The 24,992-nt window shown below is 50.1% G+C and overlaps 1 protein-coding gene across 2 annotated transcripts in view; it reads left to right on the top strand.

The window, feature by feature from the left end:
• Positions 1 to 11,991: 11,991 nt before the first annotated feature.
• The window catches only part of IMPA2 (inositol monophosphatase 2), a 54,523-nt gene continuing 41,522 nt past the window's right edge, over positions 11,992 to 24,992 (top strand). For both annotated transcript variants that reach the window (XR_011233595.1, XM_069468572.1), the window contains exon 1: positions 11,992 to 12,291. Coding sequence is in view for 1 of the 2 variants with exons in the window: in XM_069468572.1 (XP_069324673.1) it covers positions 12,196 to 12,291 (96 nt within the window). In the remaining variant the exon portion in view is untranslated. The remainder of the gene's footprint in view (positions 12,292 to 24,992) is intronic.

Here is a 24,992-nt window from a genome sequence, read left to right as displayed (position 1 = left end):
CGCTCCCAGGGAAGCCACTGGCTGGAGGCAGAGAGTTCCTGCAAGCTAGACCTCCTTTTTCGTGGTAAAAGTCTGAATTTACTTTATTCTGAGCTTTCTTTAGGGCCACTGAAAGGAGCAGTAAATCCTAGTTTGCTAAGTTCTTCCGGGGTTGTTATTACTTTGTTCTAAATTGCTTTAAAAATAAAAAAGGAGAAGGAAGGGAAAGCAAGCATTGCCTCCGTTAGATTCACGTTTGATCAGCTTGGTGTGATCAGCTGATTGTTTGCTCTTTTCAAATCTTTTTTGTCTGCACCAGGCCTTTACCTTGTATATGAGAGCAACTGAGATAAAATTGCTCCAAAGATAAAGGACACTTGCTCTGCCCAGCCCAAAGCTCGAGTATTCTTAGGCTACTGAGAATCTTGTGGCGGTGTAGGCAGGGGGAGAGGCCAGCAGTCCCACAGGGCTCCCTCATAAGCAGAAGATCATTTAAACTGCGTAAGCCCCTCCGGGCAGTGCCCAGTAAGAGGTTGGCACTCGGACAACCTCGCTGCCCCCTGGACAGGTGAGCTTTCCCACCACACAGGGGGCAAGAGCCTGAGGGTGACACTCGCAAGCAGCACACTTTCCACCCAAGCTCGTCCTTAGCTTGGTACGAAGGGGGAAGGAGGGGAAACAGGAAGTAAGACGTCTAGCGTGGAAACTATCAAAGGAGGGCTGCCTCCCAAGACACCCGCTGGATTCATGACTGCAAATTACGCACCTCATCTTGTAAATGTTTGGCTCATTGGATCAACATCACTAAAAATTAAGTTAGTTTAACTTGGCCAAAATGGGGCTCATTTGAAGTTCCAAAATTGGTTTATTTACATGCACAATTGGAAAGAGCCAGCTGAAAAGTTAAAAAAAAAAAAAAAAAAACCAAACAGGGACAGTTATTTCAAATAACATTTAAAAACTTCTAAAAGGGGGAAATGATAAAAGTACTTCCACACAGGAGGTGAACCTCAAGATCTTGGAGACCGTTTCTTGACTGGAGAAATTACCTGAAGTTTCCGCTTCCTCACCTTCTCCCGCTGCCACTCCTACCCGTCCTGGACCTTGTTGTCCTTTACTTTCAGAACTGCCTCGCCCAGACCCTCCTCCTCCACTCCCTCCTGCACCACCCAGGGAAGTTTTAGGCGCGCTGTTTAGGGAGAAACCAAATCCAAGGGAGGAAACTTCCCATACCTGTCCAGGCTGAGCAACACAGACAGACACAGTCTGTACAAAAAAAATTTAAAAATTAGCCGGGCATAGTGGCACGTGCCTGTAGCCCCAGCTACTCGGAAGGCTGAAGTGGGAAGAGCACTGGAGCCCAGGAGTTCAAGGCTGTACTGAGCTGTGATAATGCCACTGTACTCCAGCCTGGGCAAGAGTGAGACCCTGTCTCAAAAAGACACTAAAATAGCCTTTTCCCCTGGACTAAGGAAGACCTCAGAGCTCTCACTACAGGCATTTCCAGAACCCAGCCAGGATCGTATAGTTTTGCTGAAAAATTCAGCCTAACCACCAGAACCTATAAACCTGGCTATTCAGATTTATACTAATTAACTCACATGCTAGTATCTGAAAGAAAAACTAGGGAATGGGCATCACAGGTAGGCTGGAAGGATCCACTAAGCAATTTTCATAAACAGACAGCTGAAGACAGGGAGAGGCCTGAGAACTAGCAAATCCACAGGTATCTGCTGAGACACTGGCTGGTCTAAAGCCCAGCAATATAAATAGAGACCAGACAAGACTGCGCCGGAGTGTTTTGAAAGATTTGAAAACATTTTCAAACAATATTAAGAAATAAATGAAGAAGGTCTAAGGAATCATCAGAATGATTCTTTATTAAATTCAACCTTCCTTAACAGATTGGATGAGCAATTGGCCAAGGTGGCCAAATTGCACCAAATAAATCAGGATTTTGTGCACACTTCAGAATTGGTGAACTTAGCTAATAAGTTGGCTAAAGTTATACAGAAAAAAAAAAAAAGATAACAAGGCACCTAAAATCATGAATTTACAACTCCAATAGCTCGGGTGGCCCCTCTTTCAAAAGGGAACCTCAGAAACATCTATATTTGTCTGTTATTATCATAAAAAAACAGGACATCTTTAAAAAAGATTGCAAAAAGCTGAAATGTGTACAAAAACAAGAAGGGGGGAGGAAAAAGGAGAAGAAAGATGGGGGCTCTGAGGAAATAGAGAGGGCTTTTCCCTTCCTCTTAAGCAACACCCTGGGGGGTGGAGATTTGAGTAAAGGGAGAACAAACCGAAACGTGAGTGGACAGGGGAGCTGCCCTTTCTGCCTCAACTCTGCTTCTCTGAAGAGCCCTCCTCCTCAGCGTAATCAAGCCCTTCAAACCGGAGGGGTGTCTAATCAAGCACTTTTACTTAACAGAAGTAAACATTCGGGACATTTAATGTCTAATGAGGGACCACACATAAATATGGACTGAGTAACTGGAATTCTTACACACTCCACCCAAACACTAAAAGACAGCGAAGGGGGTCTCCGGGTTTAGCTGGCTATTGCCGTCACTGGAGCCCCAGCTTTTCTGTGTCTGTGTTGCTGAAGAATGACCAAACCGACCACATATATTAGACATCACAAGGACAAATAACTATTCAAAAAATTTTTTTCATCTTATGAAAGCCCGCTTTTTGGGCCACCTAAATTATCAGCTGCTGTCTCTCCTTTGCGTTCCACCCTCAAAACACGGAGGACAATACAGGCCTATTGGTTACTGTGGCCGGAATTAGACTCTGTAGCATGTGGACTGCCCTGGCCTGAGGCCATTTCAGCCGTAGTCATGCTCCTTAAAGCCACTCAGGGAACTGTGGCGGAGGCTCCCCAACCATTCTGTTCATGCTCTTTTGATCACATCACACAGCGCTTTGCTATATTCTCTAATCCTGCTACTTTGCTGCCTGAAATGACTCATGAAACACCTCCTAACTGTATTTTCCTAACAAGACGTGTTTTGATGCCCAAACAGGATTTACGGGAGACAACACTAGAAAACACTGGTGTTGTCTGGTTCACTGATAGATCATAACTAAGAGATAAATACTGGAAATATTAGACAGGCTCTGCTGCTGTGTCCCCTGTAGACAACACAGAGAATAATCCTTTACCTAAAACAAAATCAGCACAGCTAGCTGAGCTAATAGCACTCTCTCGAGCATGTCAGTTGGCCAAAGATCAAACATCTAATACACTGACAGCTGTTATGTTTTTGGTGTGGCTCATGACTTGAAAGTGTTATGGAAACACTGAGGATATTTCGCTCCTCTGGACAACCCATCAAACACGCTCTCAGGTTTCTGATCTTCTAGACGCTGTCCAATTACCGCCCCCCCCACACACACACAAAAAGGGACTATTATTCAGATTCCTGGACATTCCAAACTCAACTCCCCGAGGAATAAAGAAAGTAATTTTGCTGATACAGCAGCCAAAAAAGCTGCTTTAATGACAATATCAGAAGAAACTATAGAGGTGGCTATGTTTAAAATAAGCCCTCTCAGAGGCTCACAAAACAGGGGTGAGTGTGACTTACGGACCCAGTAACAGACCTACTTTGCTTTTGGGATTTCAATTTCCTGTACTAAGCACATCCATGAGTTCACTCACTGGATACCTAAAAAAATGATTATTTGAGGAAAACAATGTTACCAAAAACCCTCACTCACAATATCTCATAAGATTTATACAAATTTGTCCTAAACATAATTCAGGAAAGTCTCTTCACGGATCTCAAGGGTATCTTCCTCTCCCCACTGGGCCTTTTGACAAACGGATTTTATCCAGTTACCCCCAGCCTAACAGTATAAATATGTACTGGTTATGATTTGCATGTTTTCTCATTGGGTTGAAACATTTCCTTGCAAAAGAGCCACAGTGCAAGCAGTAGGAAAATCTTTATTGGAACAGCTAATTCCCTCTTGGGGAATTCCTTCCAAATTACATAGTGATAGGGGAACTCACTAGCGGAACTCTCTCACAGGAGAGAGGGTCTACTCAATTTGTAAAATCTGGCCCATTTTCCAACATTTTTATGTACATACGACCCCCCGTTTTCTGGGTTGATAAAATGAACAAACGAAATAATAAAAACCAGCTAACAAAATGAATGGAAGTCTTCTGTGTTACTTGGCCCAAAAATCTTCCATTGGTTTTGGTTACTCTAAGAACAACTCCCCTCAGAAAACATCAGTTGTCCCCATATGAGATAATTACATGTCAACCTATAAGACTGAATGGAAGATTATATGAACCAACCTTACTGAAAGGGGATATATTCCATTATTGTAAAGGCTTAACTAAACTTCTCTCCCAAAAGGCTAAATTGATAAAAGACTCTTTTTATAGTGTGCTACCAGGGGGCAAAGATCTTAAGTATCACGACCTCCAGCTGGGGACCATGATTACTGGAAAAGACATCACCTAAAGTAGCAGTCTCCAACCTTTTTGGCACCAGGAACCGTTTTCCTGGAAGACAATTTTTCCACAGATTGGGGAGGAAGGAGATGGTTTCAGGACGATTCAAGCGCATTACATTTATTGTTCACTTTATTTCTATTATTATTACATTTTAATATATAATGAAATAATTATACAGCTCACCATAGATTGGGGATCCCTGACCTAAAGGATTCCCTGGAACCTCATTGGAAAAGACATTACCGGGCATTATTGACTGATCGTTGTGCAGCTGACTTGAAGGGGTTGACTCCTGCATTCACAGTTCCCATTTAGAAAAAGCCCCAACACCTGAACGGACTTCTAAGCCTGCTGGAGACCCCCCATTAAAGATCTCTAAGATTCCCAACTCCTCTGAGGATGAGAAAAAGATGACATCTGAGGTCATCAGCTATTCCCAAGATACCAGGCCAGGCCTGACCTTATGATGAGTTTCTTCTACCTAGACCTTCCTGTACCTTTTGTTTTGGTATTTTCTTGTTACTATGACTGATGTCTGGTAACTCCCCCTCCTTTGTTTGATCTCCATTCCTCCTACTGGGAAACTGCTAATCTAATGAATATGGAAGTAGGATACACCTTTATGTTTCAATAGCAAGAGGACATTAGGACCCTGATATCAACTTCTTAGAATTAGCCCAATATTCTTATAGCCTATGGCACCTTCTTTTCAGGTATAATATACTATTTGGGCCACCATGTAGGAAAACACATCCAGGAAGTTCTCCCAAATTTCATCGTATTTGGTTGGGCAGTTGTTACCTTTTTTTTTTTTCTTTTTTCTGTTACCCAGGCTGGAGTGCAGTGATTCCATCACAGCTCACTACAGCCTCGACTCCTTGGCTCAAGTGATCCTCCTGCCTCAGCCTCCCTAGTAACTGGGGAGTACATGTGTGTAGCACCACACTCAGCTATGATTTAAATATTTTACAAATAGGTCACTGCATTACCGTGAATACAGATGATCGATGACTATCCAAAGTCCTTGGCTATAATGGAAGACTGTTCTGTACCTTTGTTACAATATTTCTTGTCCTAGGGATCAGAGGCTCTTTTACTGAAAAAAGACAGCTGCAAGAAAAGTCAATACTTATCAATCTAAAGTAGATTAGAAGGAATAGTCTTTCAGGAGGAAAGTAAGGTTAGGAAGCTGCATGGATAATGATACCATATTTTCCCAGTGGATAGTTGATGGGCCATGTTAAATAATAATATTTGAAATCCAATTTCAGTTCTAGATTGTAAACCAAATTCAGGAAGAATGGTACTGTCTCCAAAGCATTTGGAATCCTGAAATCAGAGAAACTTGGCACCTAATTTCTATCCCTGTTCAAAATAATATATGATATATGGGACAAGGACACTTTTTGTTAGAAAGAGAAAAAGATGTGACTGTAGCTATTTCAGAATTTGCTCACAACCAGACAATATTTGATTTAAATCGTACTGCTATTTGGCATAACACTGGGTTCATAGGGAAGCTACTTTTAGAACAAAACAATACTTACGATAATGAGGACATTGATAACCAAATATTTTGGAAATTGGAACTCAACTTCCCTCAAATTGCACTCCCAGTGGAAAATAAATGGCTGAATGAACAATTAGGTATTATAAATTATCAGTTAACTACAGTTCTAAAAGAATCCAATCAATGGTATCATAAGATACAAATACATACCAAAAAAAAGAAATAAAACTATAGTATTAGTCACAGACTATTAAAATGTATGTTCAGGGCTCCTTTCTGTGACTCTTTTTTTCATTGTCTTTTCCTCAATGGACCTCTCTTAGTAATTCACTACATTATTGATTATTTTTCTAATGTTTCTATGTTACAAATATAAATGTAGGGGTTACAGATGTCGCTGAAGAAATAAAACTCCAGCTAAAATCATGCTAGTTCATCAATTTGAACTAACATACATAAAATGTACAGAAAGGCAGTCTCTGTTGCCTGTTTGTCTACCACATTCTTTTCCTCTATTTCTGACCAACTGAGGAAGGGCATTGCATTTTGGTTTTTATCTCAGAACTCCCCAGGTTTATTAAAAGGACATCAATTTGGATATTCTTCCACCAGACTCCTTAAGGCTCCTCACTGATACTGCTGACCCCACAACACGTCATCACCTCTGAAGAACAGTGTAGGGTCCGTTCTCTTTAAATCCCTCAAATTATTTGGACTTCAAAGTCCTCCTTTGGAGGATTTTGACCAAAAGGGGAGAATTGTCAGAAAAGAAAAAATCTGAAGGAGACATTGTTTCAGTGGCCCAAGACAGCTGCAGTGTGGCCACGTGGGTAAGGGAGACCAGGCCTTGCCCGCAGGCTGGACTCCGGTAGACAATCCACTGGCGTGCACCCGTAACGGCCTCGCCCGTCAGATGCGGCACAAGGCAGCAGAGAATCACCCATCTCTCCGCAGACTCTCGCCGCCTGCGTGTCGCCAGCCTTCTGCCCTGGGCTCGTTAACCATACATTGGTCACTGAGCACCAGTCAGCATCATAAGAAAGTCGCCTTTGCTTCACCGCCCCCGCTCCCATTTCTGTGGACTGGGCACATACGAATGCATGTCTAGTACAGCACACGCCAGGACACGTTCTTGGTCCACACCGAGTTTGTGTTCCTAGACTAGCAGTCCTCAAGCTTGGCCCAGAATAAAGCTCACTTTATGAAGTATCACAAGAATGGAAAAACAAACACCACGTGTACTCACCATTAAATTGGAACTAATAGATCAACACTTACGTGCACACATGGAAATAACATTCATCGGAAATCAAGCAGGTAGGACGGGGGAGGAAGGGACGGGTAAATTCACACCACATCGGTGCAGTGCACACTGTCTGGGGGAGGAGCACACTTGTGGCTTCGACTGAAACGGTACAATGGCAATTTATATGACCAAAACGCTTGTACTCCCGTAATATTCTGGAATACAAAAAGAGAGAGAGAAAAAAATAAAACTCACTTTAGATTTCTTTGTTATAGTGCCTATTATTTAACTCTTCAGCAACATCATCATGGAGAATTTGAGATGCGCAGGATTGAAAATATCAGAATTTTTTTTTCATAGGACTAAGGCCTTGCAGGTTAGGGTTTTAGCAGATTGAAGGTGGCACCAGTTATTGAAGTCCGATTTCACAGCCTCCAGGATCTGCGAAGGTGGGATCTGCAGGCGTAGAATCCCCATAAGGAAGGACTGGAGGGCGGATTAAAGAAGAAAGCGTCCGGAAAAACCTTTGGAAAGATGTGGAAGCCTGCACACCATGTGAATTCTGAGGGAGTGTCTGGTACAAGGTTACACTGGGCAGGAAGGGGAATGATCAGCACGTTCACCCCTTCCTCAGTGGCATGTAATGACTTGGGAGATTTTTCCAGAGTAGAAAAAAGTGTCTTTCGTTTTATAGTAGAAAGAAATAAGTAGAAATAACCCTGTGGAGAATTTTTTTAAATGGACAACTCTGCTGAAACACGGCTTAGTAATGCTGTGGGGCCACGCATGGAGTGCCGGGTGACACTGAAATGCAGAGCATTTGCTGCTAATCATCTGTCTGACTAAATTTAGGGAAAAGTTGTGGTGCTGGCTGACTGCGATTATTGCATAAGTGAGCCTGAGCAGCTCTGATATTCGGTTCCTGGAGAGCTTTGCACTCCCTGCGGCCTTCTGCAAGGCCTCTTGGCTGAGAAGAGCTCCTTACAGCCGTAGCACGCTGGTGCATGCACAGGGCAAAGCTCCTTGGCTCCCAACCGTGTCAGTCTGCTCAGGCTGCCACAACAAAGTATCACAGACTGGGCGGCTTAAACAACAGAAATGTATTTTCTCACTGTTTTGGAGGCTCACAGTCTGAGGTGAGGTATCAGCAGGGTTGGTTTCTCCTGAGTCCTCTTTCCTTGGCTTGCAGATGACGGCTCACCTGCCGTGGCCTCATGTGGCCTTCCCTCTTGCATATGAATTCCTGGTGTCTTTCTCTGTGTCCAATTTCCCTCTTCTTAGAAGAACATCAGTCATATTAGATTAGAGCACATCCTAATGGTCCCAATTTAACTTAATTACCTCTTTTTTTTTTTTTTTTTTTTGAGACAGAGTCTTGCTCTGTAGCCCCAGCTAGAGTGCAATGGCATCATCACTGCAACTTCAAACTCCTGTGGACTCAAAGTGATCCTCCTGCCTCGGCCTTCCAGAGTGCTAGGATGACAGGTGTGAACCACCGCGCCATTTTAACTACCTCTTTAAAGGCTCTATCTCCAAATATAGACACATTCTGAAATTAGGATTTCAGCCTATTTATTTAGGGGGAAGGGACACACTTCAGTCCATAGCATCAATTTTCCACATGTAAGGTTAAGAAAGGTTAGACATTATCTTGGGCCACTTCTAGGGATTTAGATGAGATGAAAGAAACAAGGAAAGTGCATCAAATGTCCAAGTCAACATGTGTCAGTCCTGGAGAATAAGATCAGATTTCAAAGTAACCTGGGGAAGCTAGAGAAGTGGACAGAAGAAAAGAAAAACTTTGCCTGACATTTTATTTAAACTGTTTTGTTCCAGAAGGGATATGAGGGGAGGGGACTCCCAGGTTAATAAGGACACAAATTGCCCTGAGTGCTTTTTCACCTTCTCACTGCCAACCCCTGGCTTTTCTGACCCCTGCCCAGCACTTTGCATGCTGTCTCCCGATGACCAGGTTGTCCACTGGGGCTGTACCCTGGGAGTTGGGGTGGGAAGGGGCAGTTAGGAAATAGCTTCTCGAGCCAGGGCACAGTGTTCTAGGTGCTTACCAAGGTTAGTGTGGTTTCCAGGGCCTCTGAAAGAGGCAACGTGCAGATTAGTGCAGAGTACGTGCTGATGAAAAGCTATTTTACATTTCCACTAAGAATCAGCATTAATGCATGAGAGATTTGTGTAAAGTAAAAATAAAATTCAGGCCAACTGAATGGACCCCTTCTTGGCCAAAGGGACTCCAGAAAAAACATTAAAACTGAGTGTTCCTGGCCATGAAGGGAAGGGAGGTCAGACACACCTCATTATACCCCCTCCCTTTTAGAATTTAGACACAATTGACCAGCATTAATGTTAAAACAGAGATCATGAGATTGACAGTACAGACTCTTTGTGATAATAAGATACTAAATTATTCACAAGATCTAAGGCCATACAAGGCAAAGTTTAAATCACACCTACAGGCCATCAATTGGCTTAACAGATCACTTGAGTATATTGTCATTTGTCTCTGATTAACAGACTTTCCTATCTTAAAACATCCCAAGCCTTTAGACAAAGCTTTATTTCTTTAACCAACTACAAATCAAAAAAATCTCTGAACCTGTAAGTCCCTACTTCAAGATAGTTCACCTTTTCAGGCCAAACCAATGTATACCTTCCATGTATTGATTTGTAATTTTACCTGCAACTACTATCTCCCCAAAATGCATACAATGAAACTGTAAGCCAACCTCCTTGAGATCACTTATTCGAGGCTTCTTGGGTTTGGTTACCCGGACTGACAGTCACTCATGTTTGGCTCAGAATAAACCTCTTTAAATTATTTTACAGAGTTTGGATTTCTTTTCTGTTAACATTTGCATTATCCATTACAAAAAGTTGATTTCAGTATTCAATGATTAACAGATACTTACTAAGCACATGTTAGGTGCCAAGCAGTATGCTGATTGCTTGAGGCTACATTGGTGCACAAGTGACCAGTCTTTAATAATAACAGCAAACATGTATGTGCCAAGCACATGTATATTAACCCATATAATGGTTAACAAAGACCGTTTTACAGTTGAAGAAACAGGGGCAAAAAACGTTATTTATAATTTGCTCAAATCCACAAGGAAGAAATGTGGCAAATACTTTAATTTCAAAAAATCTGACTGGCTCCAAGCTACATTCTGGTAAAAACCACGCTATTCTGCCTTAAGATATTTGGCAGTTAGGCAAGGAATTTTTAGTCTTTTTCTCTAGATGTTTAGATGGCCTGAGATCCATAATCAAAATTTATGTGAAGACATAACTGACTCCAAGACAGTCCAGGGAGCAGGGGCAAAGGTGCGCAGCGGAGCTGGGAAGAGGCCGAAGAGAAATTTCATCACTTCCTAATTTTGCTGGGTGTTGGAAGTGATCTCTAATGAAAACTTGTTGTGAAGACCAAGAACTGGATACATTCATTTTAAAATAAAGCATTCAAAGCCCAGTCTTGTTTTCGGAAGTCCGGCTCTCTACCCTGAACACCATGACAAAAATACGAACAAAAGCGACAGAGCACAGCTCACCCTTAGCCGTCCCGCACTGTCGACATGGGAGCTGGGGCGAGCTTGGTCTCAATTTCTGCACTGCAGGATTAGGAGACTGGGAGAGCCTGGCGTCCCTAAAGCTGTATCAGCTGCCTTTCTAATTCCCCTTGTTCGTAATTTTTGTGTCTTATACTGCACACCTCAGGTTTCTCCACAAGGCGTTTCAATATGAAGTGCTCACAGACAAAAACTAAAAGCGTTTAATACCATTATTAGGTTTCAAAAAAAAAGACCCCTCAAAGGTTCTTGTACATTGTTTTCCCAGACTCTCCGAGGTGCCACTCCTGAACCATTTTCTGTGGGTCGGCATTTTTTACACAAGGGGTAGGCACAGTAGCTTATGAAATTAAACTCCTGGAAACCACGCAGAGACTCTCTCAGGAGGCGCCTTGTACTGATGTTCACGTGGTGCCAGTTGAAGAATCCAAGGTTGAAAAGGTCATTCCTCACTACCGAGAGCCTCATCGCACTCAAGTTCAGCCCCAACATTTGAGTTTCGAGTTTAAACAGTTTATCAAACCCAGTCACTGCCGCCGTAGAGTTAGGTTTTTAGCTGGCATGAAAGCTTGCTCGCATCCCCAGACCCCTGCGCGGTCCGCGCACCCGCGGGAACACCTGGGCTTTGCGCCCCGCAGAACCGAGCGCCCAGGCGGCGGCCGCGCACACTGAGGACAACGCGCGGCGCCCCGGGGCCTTCCGCTAGCCGAGAGCCACCGGTCGGAACGTGTGGACCGGGCCGCCCCCCGCGCCCTGGCCCGGAGCGCCCGCCACAGCCCAGGGGACGCCTCGCGCCACGTGCGCGCCGGCCGCCGGGCGGGACCAGCGGGTGGGGACGCTCCTGCACATCCGCTGCTGGCCTAGAGTCGCCTCCTCCGCCGCTCAAGCCCACCCGGGCAACAGCGCCCCGGGACCCCGCATCGCCGTCCCCACCCCTCCCTTCTAGGTCGGGGCGGGGCGGGGCCGGGCGCGGCGCGCGGCGGAGCGGGGCGGGGCTCGGGTGACGCGCGGAGGGAGGCGGGACGAGGCTCGGCGCCCGCAGCGGTCGGGACACGCTCTGGGGGGCGGGGCTCGCGGCGGGGAGCGGAGGGGCGAGGCTCGGCGCTGATTGCGCTCAGGACACGTCTGGCGGGCCTGGGCGCGGAGCGGGCGGGTCCGAGGGCGGGCTCGGGGGCGGGTCGGGGGTGGGGTCGCTCAGCGCGGCTCCCGGGCACCGCGGGTTCGCTGCCCTTCCCGCCCGCGCAGCTGTGGGGCTGGCTGCGGCGAGGCGCGGAGTGGCGGGAGCAGGTGGAGGGCGAGCGGGGCCTGGTGTCAGGGCGGCGGGAGCCGGTGGGTGCTGGGGTCTAGTCTCTGGGTCCGCGAAGGAGGGCTGGAGGTGGCGGGGCCCGGCGAGGCGGCGATGAAGCCGAGCGGCGAGGAGGAGGCGGCGCCCGGCGCGGGCCCCTGGGAGGAGTGCTTCGAGGCGGCCGTGCAGCTGGCGCTGCGCGCGGGACAGGTGAGCGCGCGGTCTTAGGCTGGGCCGGCTCGGAGGGCCCGGGAGGGCAGCCCCGCGGGGCGGGCTGGGCTGGCGCTCTGGCCGCGTCGCGCCCTCTCGGAACTTCTGCAGGTCCCGCAGACGTCCAGGCGGCCGCGCGGAGCCTGTCCCCGGGGCCGCGGGCGTGCGCCCGGGGGTTCTCGGTGCGGAGCAGGCGGGCGCCTGGTGTTCGCGGACCCGGGTGCCGGCGCGGGATGCGGTGAAGTGTTCGCGTTTGCTTCCTGGACACACCTTTGTTCCCTTCGCCCTGGGGAGGGGGACGCCGCGTTCGTCCCGGCGCCGGCCGCCCCTCTCCTTTGGCAATGGCGTGGCTAGCCGTGGGTTTCTTAACCTTCGCGTCTGAGAGTGGGCTGGAATGTAAAGGTCCCTCCAAGGCTAGAGCACTACTGTTCCCAACTGTTTGTTTTTAAGGACTTTGAACTGACCCAGCGGCCAGTCCGCGTGGGCATCTGGCAGCGTGGCGGTTTGATGGCCCTGCCTTAGGCATCCTGAACCCGTACTTGCCAGACCCACAGCCCGACAGGGGTTCGTTCCTCTCGGTGCTTGGCGCAGACTCAGTGTTCAGGAGGAACTTGGTGCACGGCCTGAAAGGATGAAAACCGAGCGGCAGAGCTGAAGAAAACTGGCGAGGGGGTTTTAAATGGAGCGCAGCTCCTCTGTTCGCATTCGCTTGGGCGTGTTCCCTGCGCGCTCCTCGGCCCCGCGCGGGTGTTGGCTCTCCCTGGCTGGCGGGGTGGTGTAGGACGACCGCTTGCTCTGTTTCGCCGGTTCAGCTACGCGAATGTGTTCTGGTGATTTGGGGGACAGGAGTGGTGTGAGCAGATTGGCCTTTTGTATACTAACAGCATTTTTTCCTCAGATCTAACAGTCGGAAATGTACCTAGTTTCCCTGGGTGTTGAAACCGGACTGTTAACCAATCTTAAATTTGAAGTTACCAATCTTAAATTTGTTACATGCAAAGTGGCTAGTGCTTTACCTTAGTGCAAGTCTTCCAGGCCTCTTTAAAAATTAATCTGCAACACTGCTTGGACAGATATCCCTCTGTGATTTTAAGGACCAAAGACTCAGCCTGTAAAGAATGGATGAATGAAGAGTGCTGTGAAACTTTACCCCCGGGCTCCATCACCTTGCCCTCCTATAGGAAAGGAGGACCCCAGCCTTCCTGCAAGTCCGATGGAGCGTGCGCCGGCAGGCGTTCTTCCCTTCCAGAGCACGCCCCCTCTGGGTGTTAGGTTCCACCATCAAACTTTTCTGCCTTAGATACTGAGAAGCCAGTTTAGGATTTACACGCTACAGTGTAAACCCTGGTGGGTTAGGTTATGAGTTAAGTTATGGGTTACTGTGGCTTTCAAATTTAGATCCTTGAAGAAACAAGGTTTAAAAAAATGTTTTTTAAGTTATTTAACAAATGCTCGTGGAACTTGCAATATAGCAGGCACAGTTCTAAGGCCCCTATGAATTTTAACTTATTTAAGAGATATTTTATGGTTTTTTTTTATTTTTGCAACTTGCCAACAACAACAAAAAGCTTTTTTTAAAAGAGGGGGAGGGTTGAAATAAAGATTCTGCCATTAGGAGTCTGGTCAGGAAGCCCAGGCTGGGGCTCCCTCTTGGGCATTATGCTGATGCTTCCTGCCTCCCCTGCACTGGGTGAGGGAACAGTGGAATGGTCTGTGGCTGGGACAAACAGAAGCCACACAAGGTCATAGGAACCTGTGTACAGAGGGACAGATTGTCTTCCTCACGTCCTTACAGCAGGCCCTGTACTCACTGGAGAAAACAGCCCAGTGAGGGCTGACAAAGGGTATGTGGTGACCCTTTGTGGGGACCTCCTTGGCTAAGGGCGTGTTTGGCACAGTCACCATGGCCTCAAATGCCCACCCTCTGACCAGGGCCCAGCATTCTGCTCTTTTATTGTTCACTGCTCCCGAGATGGGAGTCTGGGTTCTGGATGCTGAGAGGTGGGGCTGAGGGAGGAACCTCCCGAGAGATGAACGTCTTATGAGTGTGCACTGCGACTCATCTCGCAGACACTGGTTCTAGCCAAGGCGGCCCTGGACAGTCTGCCGCCACCTCCCCTCCGCCCCCTCCTGGGAGGCCTCTCTGCCCCAAGGGACTGTCCCTCCGGACACCCATTCCTTCAGCACTCCCTGGAGTCATCCCTGCCTGGGGGCCCAGCCAACCCACCACTGAGGAGCCTCCTCCCTGGCTGCTGGGCTTTGGGGAGGGGTGACCACAGCCCTGCCCAGCCACCCTCACAAGTGCAAATAACCATCTTCATTGGCATTGGTGCTTGTCATGTGTGAGCAAGAGTGCGTCAGGCAACTCTGCTTTTTTAACACCCTGCAGGGGTGGATCCAGGCTTTGTTGGACCTGAAGCTTAGACAGTTTAGGGGTCCTCTTTAAGAGAACAACAATTACAAATTTAAATTTAGATGCAAAAAGTTATTTATTTAGAATAAGAACAATCTCAACTGTAATAAATTTTAAGATGTTAAGAAATACTGCCAATATCACAAAATACAAAAAAAAAAAAAACATTTCTTTTACTGCTTGTCAATCTTCTGTAATATGCTTTTCACCTTTTTTTGGCCTCATACTCTGCATCTTTGAATAACAATGATTTTGTATTATTTTCTATCAAGAGAATAGAAAGATAAATTCTGCCTTTCCTGTAGCATGGCTGGTTGAAATGTATTACTGATAATTTAGAAAAGTTTATTTAGGCTTCATATTTGTTACCGAGAGCAATTGGCCTTATAAATTTTTGAGATTGTGGTCAAATTGAGTGGCTTCTATCAATTTTCTTTTATATATTAGTTGTAAGACATGGAAGGTTTTCCAGAAACTCCATTCCGTTGAAACCTCGTTTCTTTCCGTGATTCACATGGTTTCAGTGGCCGCTGCTATGCGCACACTCACCTGCTCCCCCTCTGGTCCTGCATCCCCATGCCAGGTCAGTTGGCGTGGCGGGCAGGAGTGGCATTTCTGGAGGCTGTTCCTACACTGGATGGCTAAGGGTAACCTGCAGACCAGTGTGAGGGTAAACTCCACGGATGTCCCATCACAGCCAAAGAAAGCGCGTCTCTGCTCAGCTTCCCTGTAGGCAAACTGCTGGTGCCCACTCCCGTGCCTCCTAACGCAGTCTGACGGAGAGAGGTCCTAGTGGGGAAAGACGAGGTTAGGCCCACAGTCAAAATACTGACTTCTTTTTTTTTTTTTTTTTGAGACAGAGTCTCACTCTGTTGCCCAGGCTAGAGTGAGTGCCGTGGCGTCAGCCTAGCTCACAGCAACCTCAAACTCCTGGGCTCAAGCGATCCTCCTGCCTCAGCCTCCCGAGTAGCTGGGACTACAGGCATGCACCACCATGCCCGGCTAATTTTTCTATATATATATTTTTTTAGCTGTCCATATAATTTCTTTCTATTTTTAGTAGAGATGGGGTCTCGCTCTTGCTCAGGCTGGTCTCGAACTCCTGAGCTCAAACGATCCGCCCGCCTCGGCCTCCCAGAGTGCTAGGATTACAGGCGTGAGCCACCGCGCCCGGCCCAAAATACTGACTTCTGCACATTTATAAAAGGCATTTGGGTATGACCTTGTGATCACTTTGTTGGGGCCCCTTACAGGCAAGGGGGGCGGCCTTGATGCCTAAGCTTCATTAGCCCCGCAGTTAATTCATCTCTGTTCACTCCTGACAAAATCTTAGGACAAAGCCCAAAAACACAAACCCACCCTCAGCACCGTGGACTGCTCCGTCCTCTGGTTGGCCCTGCACACCCTGAAGACTGTTTTCTGGGGCCTGGCCTCGAGAAGGGACCTGTTGTCCAGCCCCATCCAGCAACCTGCTTGGTGTTTTCAAAACACACGTTGCATTTTCCTGCCTTTCTCCTGGCCTCTGGCTGAGAACTGTACCCTCCCGCCAGAGCCCGACTCCTGAACCCCTTCCCAGTGGCCTTCCCCATCTCCCCTGCGCCTCCCTCGTCCCCGACCTGGCAGTCGTCACAGCTGTGTTCGTCCCTGGCCTAGGTGGTCTCTCTCCCCACAGTGGGTCCTTTGACTGTGGCCACTGCGTGCCCACCTCTGGCCCCCTAGAGCAGGAAGCACACATTGGTGGGCTCTGACCCCATGTCACCCACTCGGCTGTCTGGCTTTGCCAACACAGTGTTGTTTTTCATTGTGATTTTCCTTTTTACCAGTTATTCACGCAGGGAATGTAATAAGCAAAGTAACACTAAAAGGACCGACCTGAAGAACAGCAGCGTCCTGTCCTGGCCCTAGGACAAATTGAAAATTGTTTGCAGTTTTCTGAGAGTTACAGCCATTTTCTAAGTTAATGTACTTCTGCCACTCTTTCCCGAGTGCCCCGTTTTAGACGTTCTGTGTTACGCGTGTAGCTGCTTTGCCTATGTGGGTCCATGTCCACATTAGGACGGCCACACGAAAGTCATTCACACTTGAGCTGGGCAGTATATTCTTTTCTTTCTTATGCAATTTAGATTTTCCTTAAAGTTAAAACAAGTTAAAGTTTTCTTCATTTGCTTCGTTTTCTACCTCCCTGTTGTCAACCATCCATCTTCCTAAGGGAGTTTTTGATGATCTCCTCAGTGGGGTCAGGCTCCTCAGATACTGCTGCAGGGCAGTGGCTCTGAAGCCCTGGCTGGCCTCGGAGCCAGGAGGGCTTGTTGCAGCAAGCTGGGGCCACCCCGGGTTTCTGACTCCCCAGGTCTGCAGTGGGGGCGAGAGCTGGCATCTCTGACGTTCCGGCTGATACTGATGCTGCCAGTCTGAAGGCACACGTTGAGAACTACTGCCATGTAGTATTTTGTTATGTGAGTACCTCACTGTCTGTGCCTTCAGCTCTTGAGAAGCTTTGGGTGATGTCCAGTGTGGAGTTAATATGCACCATGTTGCTGTGCCATCCCTGCGTGTGTGTTTGGTTATGTGTGTGTGCGCTTCTGTTGGGGATATATTAATAGTAGGAGGGGAATTGCTGTGTCATTGAGAATGTAAATTCTGCCAAGTAGTTCTCTAAAGGGGACGTGCCAGGCCAGGCACGGTGGCTCACAGTTATGATCCCAGCACTGTGGGAGGCCAAGGAGGGAGGATCGCTTCATGCCAGGAGTTTGAGACCAGCCTAGACAACATAGCAAGACCCCATCTTTATAAAAAATTTAAAAATTAGCCAGACACGTGCACCTGTAGACCCAGCTACTGGGGAAGCTGAGACAATAGGCTTGCTTGAGCCCAGGAGGCTGCAGTGAGCTATGATTGTGCCATTGCACTCCAGCCTGGGCAACAGAGTAAGACCCCACCTCTAAAAAAAAAAAGGATGTACCAATTTATATTCTGCCCAGCAGTGTGTAAGAGTCCCTGTCACTCAACATCACATTTTCCACAATACTTGGTATGGTCTTTTACATTTTAGCCATTCTGATGGGCTGGAGGTGGTATTTTATTGTCATTTTAGTTTGCATTTCCCAGACCACTAATGAACTTAAATGCCTTTACACACATTTACTGGCATCTTTGATATTCTTTGTTTGATTTTAAAGTGGTGGCACTAAAACACTGATGAGAAATTTATCCATTCATCCAACAGATACTCTTTGAACAAGTCTAGAAAGGACTTTAGCCTTTAGTCTGAGTGTGACGAGAGGCTTGGGGCAGGGAGCAGAGCTGGAGACGGGACGGGAGGCCAGATGAGAAGGGAGGGTGGGTCGGACTGGGATGCAGTAGCAGGCGGGGAGGAAGACTCATCCCCAAGGCCGAGGGGGCAGGTGTGTGCTGGGTTGGGTGTAGGGTGTGGGAGAAGAGAGGTGCTGAGGATGACTTCAGGGGTCTGGGCCTGAAAAACTGGTTGCATGTCTTTGCCACTTCCTGCGGTGGCGAAACTGCAGGAGGAACAGGTTTGGAGGTGGAAGGCCAGTGTTCTCTCCTGGGCATGTTAAACTTGAATTGCCAGCAGGTTTCTGATGGAGATGCGGATGTGGAAGTCACTGGCATGGAGATGGGATTCGGGGCCGCAGTCTGGCGGGAAGAGAGCAGGCTTGTTCACAGACGGGCCTTGCCAGAGGATGAGCCCAAGTAAGCTCCTACTGTCCTCTTTGGGAGACGCCCAAATACCAGTTTGAGCAGGTTTTTTCTTGGGTAGTTCATTTCTCCGGAAAAGTCTCCCCCTCTGCTGCAGGGGCTGAGCGCACCTGCTGCTGGGGGAGGGCGGGAGGCGGTGTGATCACGCCACTGCCCCAGACACCCCGTCCCGCCTTCAGCCCTGCCTCACCTGGCCCCTGCCACGGCCACCAGTGTCCGCGTAGCTCCAGAGGGTGGGGTCAGCCTGCATGAAAACTGCAAAATTGTCACCAACATTTAAAATATCAGTGAAGACAGAATTCCTGTGAGACAGCAGCTGGCGAGTGCAGAGTCGCAGTGGCCCCTGGCGGGGAGGGCACGTGGTCTCCAAGTGTCAGGGCCCACTCGACCTGACCCTGCCTGAGAGGCTACCGTCAATCTCCTTACATAACATCGTGAGAAAAGCAATGTCTGTCTTATACCCATTTTGCAAACAAGCTGTTCAAGAAAAATGGGGAAACGTATCTTTTTCCCAGAGGCATTTGCACCTGCAGCTGGTTGTTGGCCCCTAATCCCAGCCGTGGAACTGGGGTGGCAGTGAAGTCCCCTGCACCTCCGCCACCAGAGAGTGAGCCCTGGCCCCGGAGGCCCCGAGATACTGGCTCCCCAGCATGAAGTGCTGACTAGTGGAGATTGCTGTCTTTGGGGCTGGGGAGAGGGGGGAGGCGGAAATCACTTAGCCCGGGTGTGGATAAGCTGCTGGTGAGGTCCAGGCGCCCCCGCAGCCCTGGAGTCGGGGTCTGCAGGGAGGGAAGCTCAAGGCATCAGACTGGCCTGGGGAAGGACAGGGGAGTCCAGGCCCCTCCCTCTCTTCCGGCCTCCTGCAAGGCCTGCGCCTGAGGCTGGCCTGGTTTGCAGCCTCTCTCTGTCTCTGTCTCTGTCTCTGTCTCTCTGTGAGAGATGAGGCTGAGCCAGTCTCGGGATCCTGTGCTGCTGTCCCAACTCCTGCCCTGCAGGCAGACTGGCACCGCGGGGGCTCACCTCTAGTGTAGGAGATGGCAGCGTGGCCCATTGCTGGCACCAGACAGTGTGCAGGAGGACTGAGGGAGGTCGTCCCCAGGCCTGGGGTATGGAGACAGCTTCCTGCAGGAAGTCACAGCTGAGTTGTATCTTTAAAGTGATAAGCAGGAGTCAGCTAGAAAGTTAAGTGCTGGGCTTGGGGAGAGTGGGTGGGGGGAGAGAAGGGGTCAAGGTCGAGTGAGAATGTGACGGGCAGGGTGAAGTAGGACGCAGCTCCAAGGCCCTGTGAGAAAGGCACCTTGGCTGACACTCGAGGTGGAGGAGAGGAGAAGTCTGGGGGACACCAGGTGGCGTGGAGAGCAGAGCTGCGGGTGGGCGTGCTGCTCAGGACTGACCGAGCGTGGCTCTTGGTGGTCGACTAACTGAGTTGGGGCGGACCCGGTGATGAATTGCAAGTCAGGGGAGACCTAGGATAGAGAACGTCTGTGTCTCCGGCTGGGGCGACTGGATGGCTTGTCTGTGTCTCCGGCTGGGGCGACTGGATGGCTTTCGTTGCTGAGAGAGAAATCCGAACAGGAGAGGGAAACCGCTGGTGGCGGCTGCGTGGGGATCGGCTGGGCGAGTGGCTGAGGATTTGCACTCTGGCCCCGGAGCGCCTCCGCTGGGCTCCCTTTTCCTGAACTTTACAGCTGTGCGACCTTGGGCAACTTTCTTAATTTCCTTGTGCCTCGGTTTCCTCATTTTTAACATGAGAAGAATAAATATTATTATCCTCAGAGTTAGGGTGAGGATTAAGTAACGTGGTGCGTGTGAAGCGCTCAGATCGGTGCCAGGGCAGAGGGGGCTCTCAGGAAGTGTGAGCTCAGCACCGTGTGGCGATGAAGCCCACACCATCTCCAGGGAGCTCCGCCACGGACTGGCAGGCACAGGCGAGGGCACTTCAGGTTGTGGTCTGAGGGCAACGAGCCCGTAGAGTGGTGGGGAGACAGGAGGGAAGACGCAGGACGTGGTGGTGGCCCCAGAGGATGGCACTGCCACACAGAGAGTGCTGCTGGGCATGGGTAAGGGTGGCCGCTGGCTGGCCATCGGAGGCCGTGTTCCCTGCAGGGCTGAGGGAGACCAGAGCCCGCACGTGGGAAGAAGGTCAGCTGGGAGGATGGAGCGCGGAGAGCCTGAGACGCACTGGCCTGGGAGCCCGAAGGATCCAGGGCCCCTGGACCGCCTCTGCCGAGACAGGCTGCTCCTCTCTCTCCCCACGACGGAGGTGGGCGTGGTTGTGATGCGTGAACATGACACTATGCGATTGCTATGTTATTACCCGGGTATCTAATGAACTTTTAGGTATTATCAACTGGCACATGTATTAGGGTTCTCCAGAGAAACAGGACCCGCAGGAGGCTGGCCAGTCCGGTCTGCAGAGCGGGCCGATGTTCCAGTGTGAAGGACAGGAGGCAGGAAGAGCGGCCGATGGGGAGGGAGCCCCAGGCCCGTCGGCAGGATTCTCCCCTCTTACTCATGGAGGCCAGTGTTTAGCTCTTCGGGCCTTCAACTGATTGGATGAGGCCCACCCACATGACGAAGGGCAGTCTGCTTTACTCTGCCTACTAAAATGCTAATCTCACCCCAACACACTCTCACAGAAATGCCCAGAATAGTGGTTGACCAAATATCTGGGCACCCCATTGCCCAGTCAAGTTGACATGCAAAATTAACCATCACACCCGTTCACTTGCATTCAAATAAGTCTAGAACCTGGAACACAGGGCGCACTGTCAGGCCCACACCTCCAGAAGCCACGTTTTCTGGAGGAAAGACAGGCTGCCCACGGTTCTGCTCTGGCAGAGTTCCTGGGCATGCTGCCCCGTGGGGATCGCGCGGAGTCAGGTTCAGGAGCACACGCAAGTACTCACCCACCTTCAGGGGTGGCTGTGACGATTGTATGAGGACAGCAATGCAAAACCGAGGTGGTGACACAAGAAAAGGGCATTTGGACGTGTCTGTGAGTGTCGGCCTCGGTGTCTCTGATGCTGGAGCTGATGGTGTCCCTTTCTTCTAGATTTGGAATTCAGGCTTCAGTGACTTTAGGCCCAAATTTTCTATATTAAACATTAACAGAATGTTATTTGCAGAGCGAGACCCAGCCCTTGAGGTCTGCGAAGTGCAGGCTTAGTTAGTGAGTAGATGGAAAACATTAATTAAAAACAGCATACACTGACTTCTTGCCAGTAGAATGAGAATGTTCGAAATCTCTGAGACTGAGGGGAGTAGCCGGGGCAAAGGGCACCGGCAGGTACGGCAGCCCGCGGGTCGTCCCCCGAGGGTGGACTGTGGCTGGAGGGCCGGGCCGTTGGAGTCCAGGGCATGTTTGTGTTAGAAATACAGCACTTGGCTGGAAACACCCTACCATCACCTGTCCTCTCAGTGCAGGGAAAGTTACGAAATTAGACTCTTCTTAAGCTGGTATTTTAGCAGCCCGTTTGAGACTTGCACATGGTGTGTATGGTAGGTTCTTGTGTAGAGCGGGGAAGGCTTGTGTGTATGTATCAATCAGTTTGTGTCCAAGACCTTTACATACAGTTCTTCATTTAGTCCTTCAGACAGCCCAGTGTCTTAGGTATTAATGTTACTACAGAGGCAGAAACGAAGGCTCCACGAGCCAACTGGAGTTTGAGCTGATATGTGTCTGATTCTAAAGTGTGGTTTCTCCTCTCTGTTCCCATTAATGTTATGAAATTGGTGAAAACAAGAATTGCATTCTAGATGGGAATTTTTCTTCACTTTCTTCATGAAGAACTACGGTCCAGGGTTTCCGAGTGTTTTCAGATTAGCTGACAGCGCCTGTGGGTGCATGCTGCTGTGTCCGCAGCCTTGCTGGGAGAAGTGTGCCCTCCAGTGGGGTCAGGACAGTGGCCTGGCAATGATCGAATACCGCGGGCTGTGCGGTAGCCGACCCAGGAGAAGGGGCCGGGCTGGTGAGTGGATGGCCACATAGGACGGCTTCCCGGAGGACATGTGGCAGGGTGGGCAGAGGCCAAGAGCACAGGGCAGGAGGGATAAGAGGGATGTCATTGTCAGCACAAGGGACATCGTGTGCTAAGACACAGCGGTGCAGCAGGGGGGACAGCTGGGGGGATTGAGCCTTGCATGGGAAGTGTCCGGGGTGGCTGCCCAGGCTGGGTGTGAAGGGCCTCACCTGCCAGACCTAAGACAGCAGGTGATGGCGAGGCCAGGCCTGGCGGAGCGGTAGCGGGGTGGGACAGGCTGGTCGGGGGAATGCCTGCCCTGCTGCTAGAGGACACAGGCACGTTCGAGCCCCGTGGCCTTCCTTGTGATGTACGCCCTTAAAGAAAACCATCAGAGCAACCACAATAATAAATATTGACAAAAACAGGGAAAAAAATAATTTTAGAAAAGAACATCACACAACACACAACATCCTGCCTCCGAATCCACACACCTTCCCTCCCTCATGTAGTGCGTGGCCAGGGCCGTGTCCCCCGGCGGGCGCCCAGACTGCAGCAGACACTCCAGAAACTGCCCACACAGCCCTCGGCGCCCAGCTGCTCGGCCCGCAGAACTGCGTATGTTTTGGATCCGGAAAACCTCGCGCACAATGCTGGGGAGGGTGGGTGTGGCTTTGCCGGAGCACTTACTGAAAATGAAGAGTCTTCTAGACTTCGTTTAACTGCAAACTCAGCGAGCACCAGCCAGGAAGTCCTCATCGATGCCCTCAGCGGGTGTTCGTGGCTGCCTGGTGCATCTGCGGGAGGTGGGCACAGAGGGACAGGGCTCCTTAACTGGGAGTCAGCAGCGAGGACACGTGGGCCAGCATTGCTGGTTGGGGTCAGAGCTGGCCCGTCAGCACCACACCCACATTACAGCGCCCGGCCGGGAAAGGACATGGAAGGCAGTGTCCTTCTGAGGATGTGACTCAGAAGTTGCAGGTCTCACTCCAGGCCTGTCCTCTCAGGTGGAACTTGGTGCCAGCGCCACGCCTCCCTGCGTGAGGGGCAGGCAGTGCCGGCTTCCGAGGAGGCTCTGTGCTTGCTACAAGGACGGAGGGGAGACTGGGTATTTGGGGTCAGATGGTGTCTGCTACAGGACAACTCCGCAGGCCATTGTATATCCCCCCTGGGGCTCTGACTTTGTCCTCATAGTAACAGGCGACATCGAGTGCTAAGTGCTGGGGAGACGCAGTGTCGTGGTCAGTGTTTAAAAAGCGAGTCTGGCTCTGGCTCTGGCTCTGGCGGGGAGGGTGGGCCTGGCTCCAGGCAGGGGACTTGTGGACAGAGGCTGCAGCACAGGGTGGTGGACTTGGAGCTTTTTAACTGAGAGCCATAAAAACAGGCAGACAGAATGAAGGGCCCGGTGGTCTGCATTCACACCGACACTGCATGGTGCAGATCTGTCCAAGCAGTCTGATGTGTGTTTTATTCACTCACTCGGAACCCTGTGCACCTGCCGTGTGCCAGGGCCGGTTCTGGGTGCCAGAGTGCAGCAGGGCACCAAGAGAAAGCTCTGTCCTCAAGGGGCTCGTGGCCCAGCAAGGAGAGATGTATAGACGGCAACAAAACAGGATGATTGAAGGTGGGGACGAGTTGCAGACAGAAGGCTCAGAGGACAGGAAGTCCCTGGGCAGAAACACGTTTGGTCAGGGCCTGCGAGAAAACGTGAGCGGGCTGAGGCAGAGCCCCTGGGCTGGCCGGTGGGAGCAGAGACCGGAGGGGCGGGCAGGGGCGTCCGTGCGGGGTCCGGCTTGGTTCCGACAGCAGCGTTGGATGTTTCTCGGCAGTAAGGGGATCTGCTGGGATCGACATCTGAGCGTCCTCAGCCCGGCTTCTGCAGAGAGGCTGCGGGGCTGCGGTTTTATGGTGCTTCCTGTGTGGGGCCACAGGTGTGAAGTAACCGTCCTCTTGGCAGGGTCTTGGGTCAAAACTCAGAGCTCCAAACCCTCTCCTGCCGAGTCAGACGTCCCGGCCCCTGGTGTCCCTCCTCACTCCGGCGCTTGAGGACCTGTTCCAGCCCCTCACTGCTCAAGGGTGCCCCCGCGTCAAGGCCACCGCAGAGCCATCAGAAACGCAGACTCGGATCCCAGCTCAGACCTGTGCAGCCACCACCTTCACTTCCGCAAGACCCCACGTCCCCTCTGTGCTCTGTGCTCTGGTTAGGGTGTCCCTCTCACCCCTCTCTCCCCACACCCCCTCCTACTCTGCTGACACGCGCACAGACACGCCGAGCCACCATCGCCACATAGGGTACACGCCCTGTGGCCTGTCCGGACCAGCTCACGGTTCGGGGTTCCTGGAGACGGGCAGGCGCTCTGTGAGTGACACGTAGAGGAATGTGCAGGTCACAGACGAGGGGCCTGTGGAGATGCGTTTGGTGAGAGATTACCGTGTGCAAATTGATGTTTTAAGAAAATTAACCTGACCGTCAGGAGCAGGATATCACAAACACAGGACAGAGGAAGGCCCCGTGTGGCAGGGGCTGGAGGCAGGCATAGGAGTGTAATGGGGCCATGTGGCTGAGGGACCATGTGTGACCACTTTAGGCTTTGCTTTTTGTATGATCT

This window comes from Eulemur rufifrons, chromosome 5, assembly GCF_041146395.1.
Source record: "Eulemur rufifrons isolate Redbay chromosome 5, OSU_ERuf_1, whole genome shotgun sequence".
Classification (NCBI taxonomy): Eukaryota; Metazoa; Chordata; class Mammalia; order Primates; family Lemuridae; genus Eulemur; species Eulemur rufifrons.
This window is presented reverse-complemented; position numbering and strand designations above follow the sequence as displayed.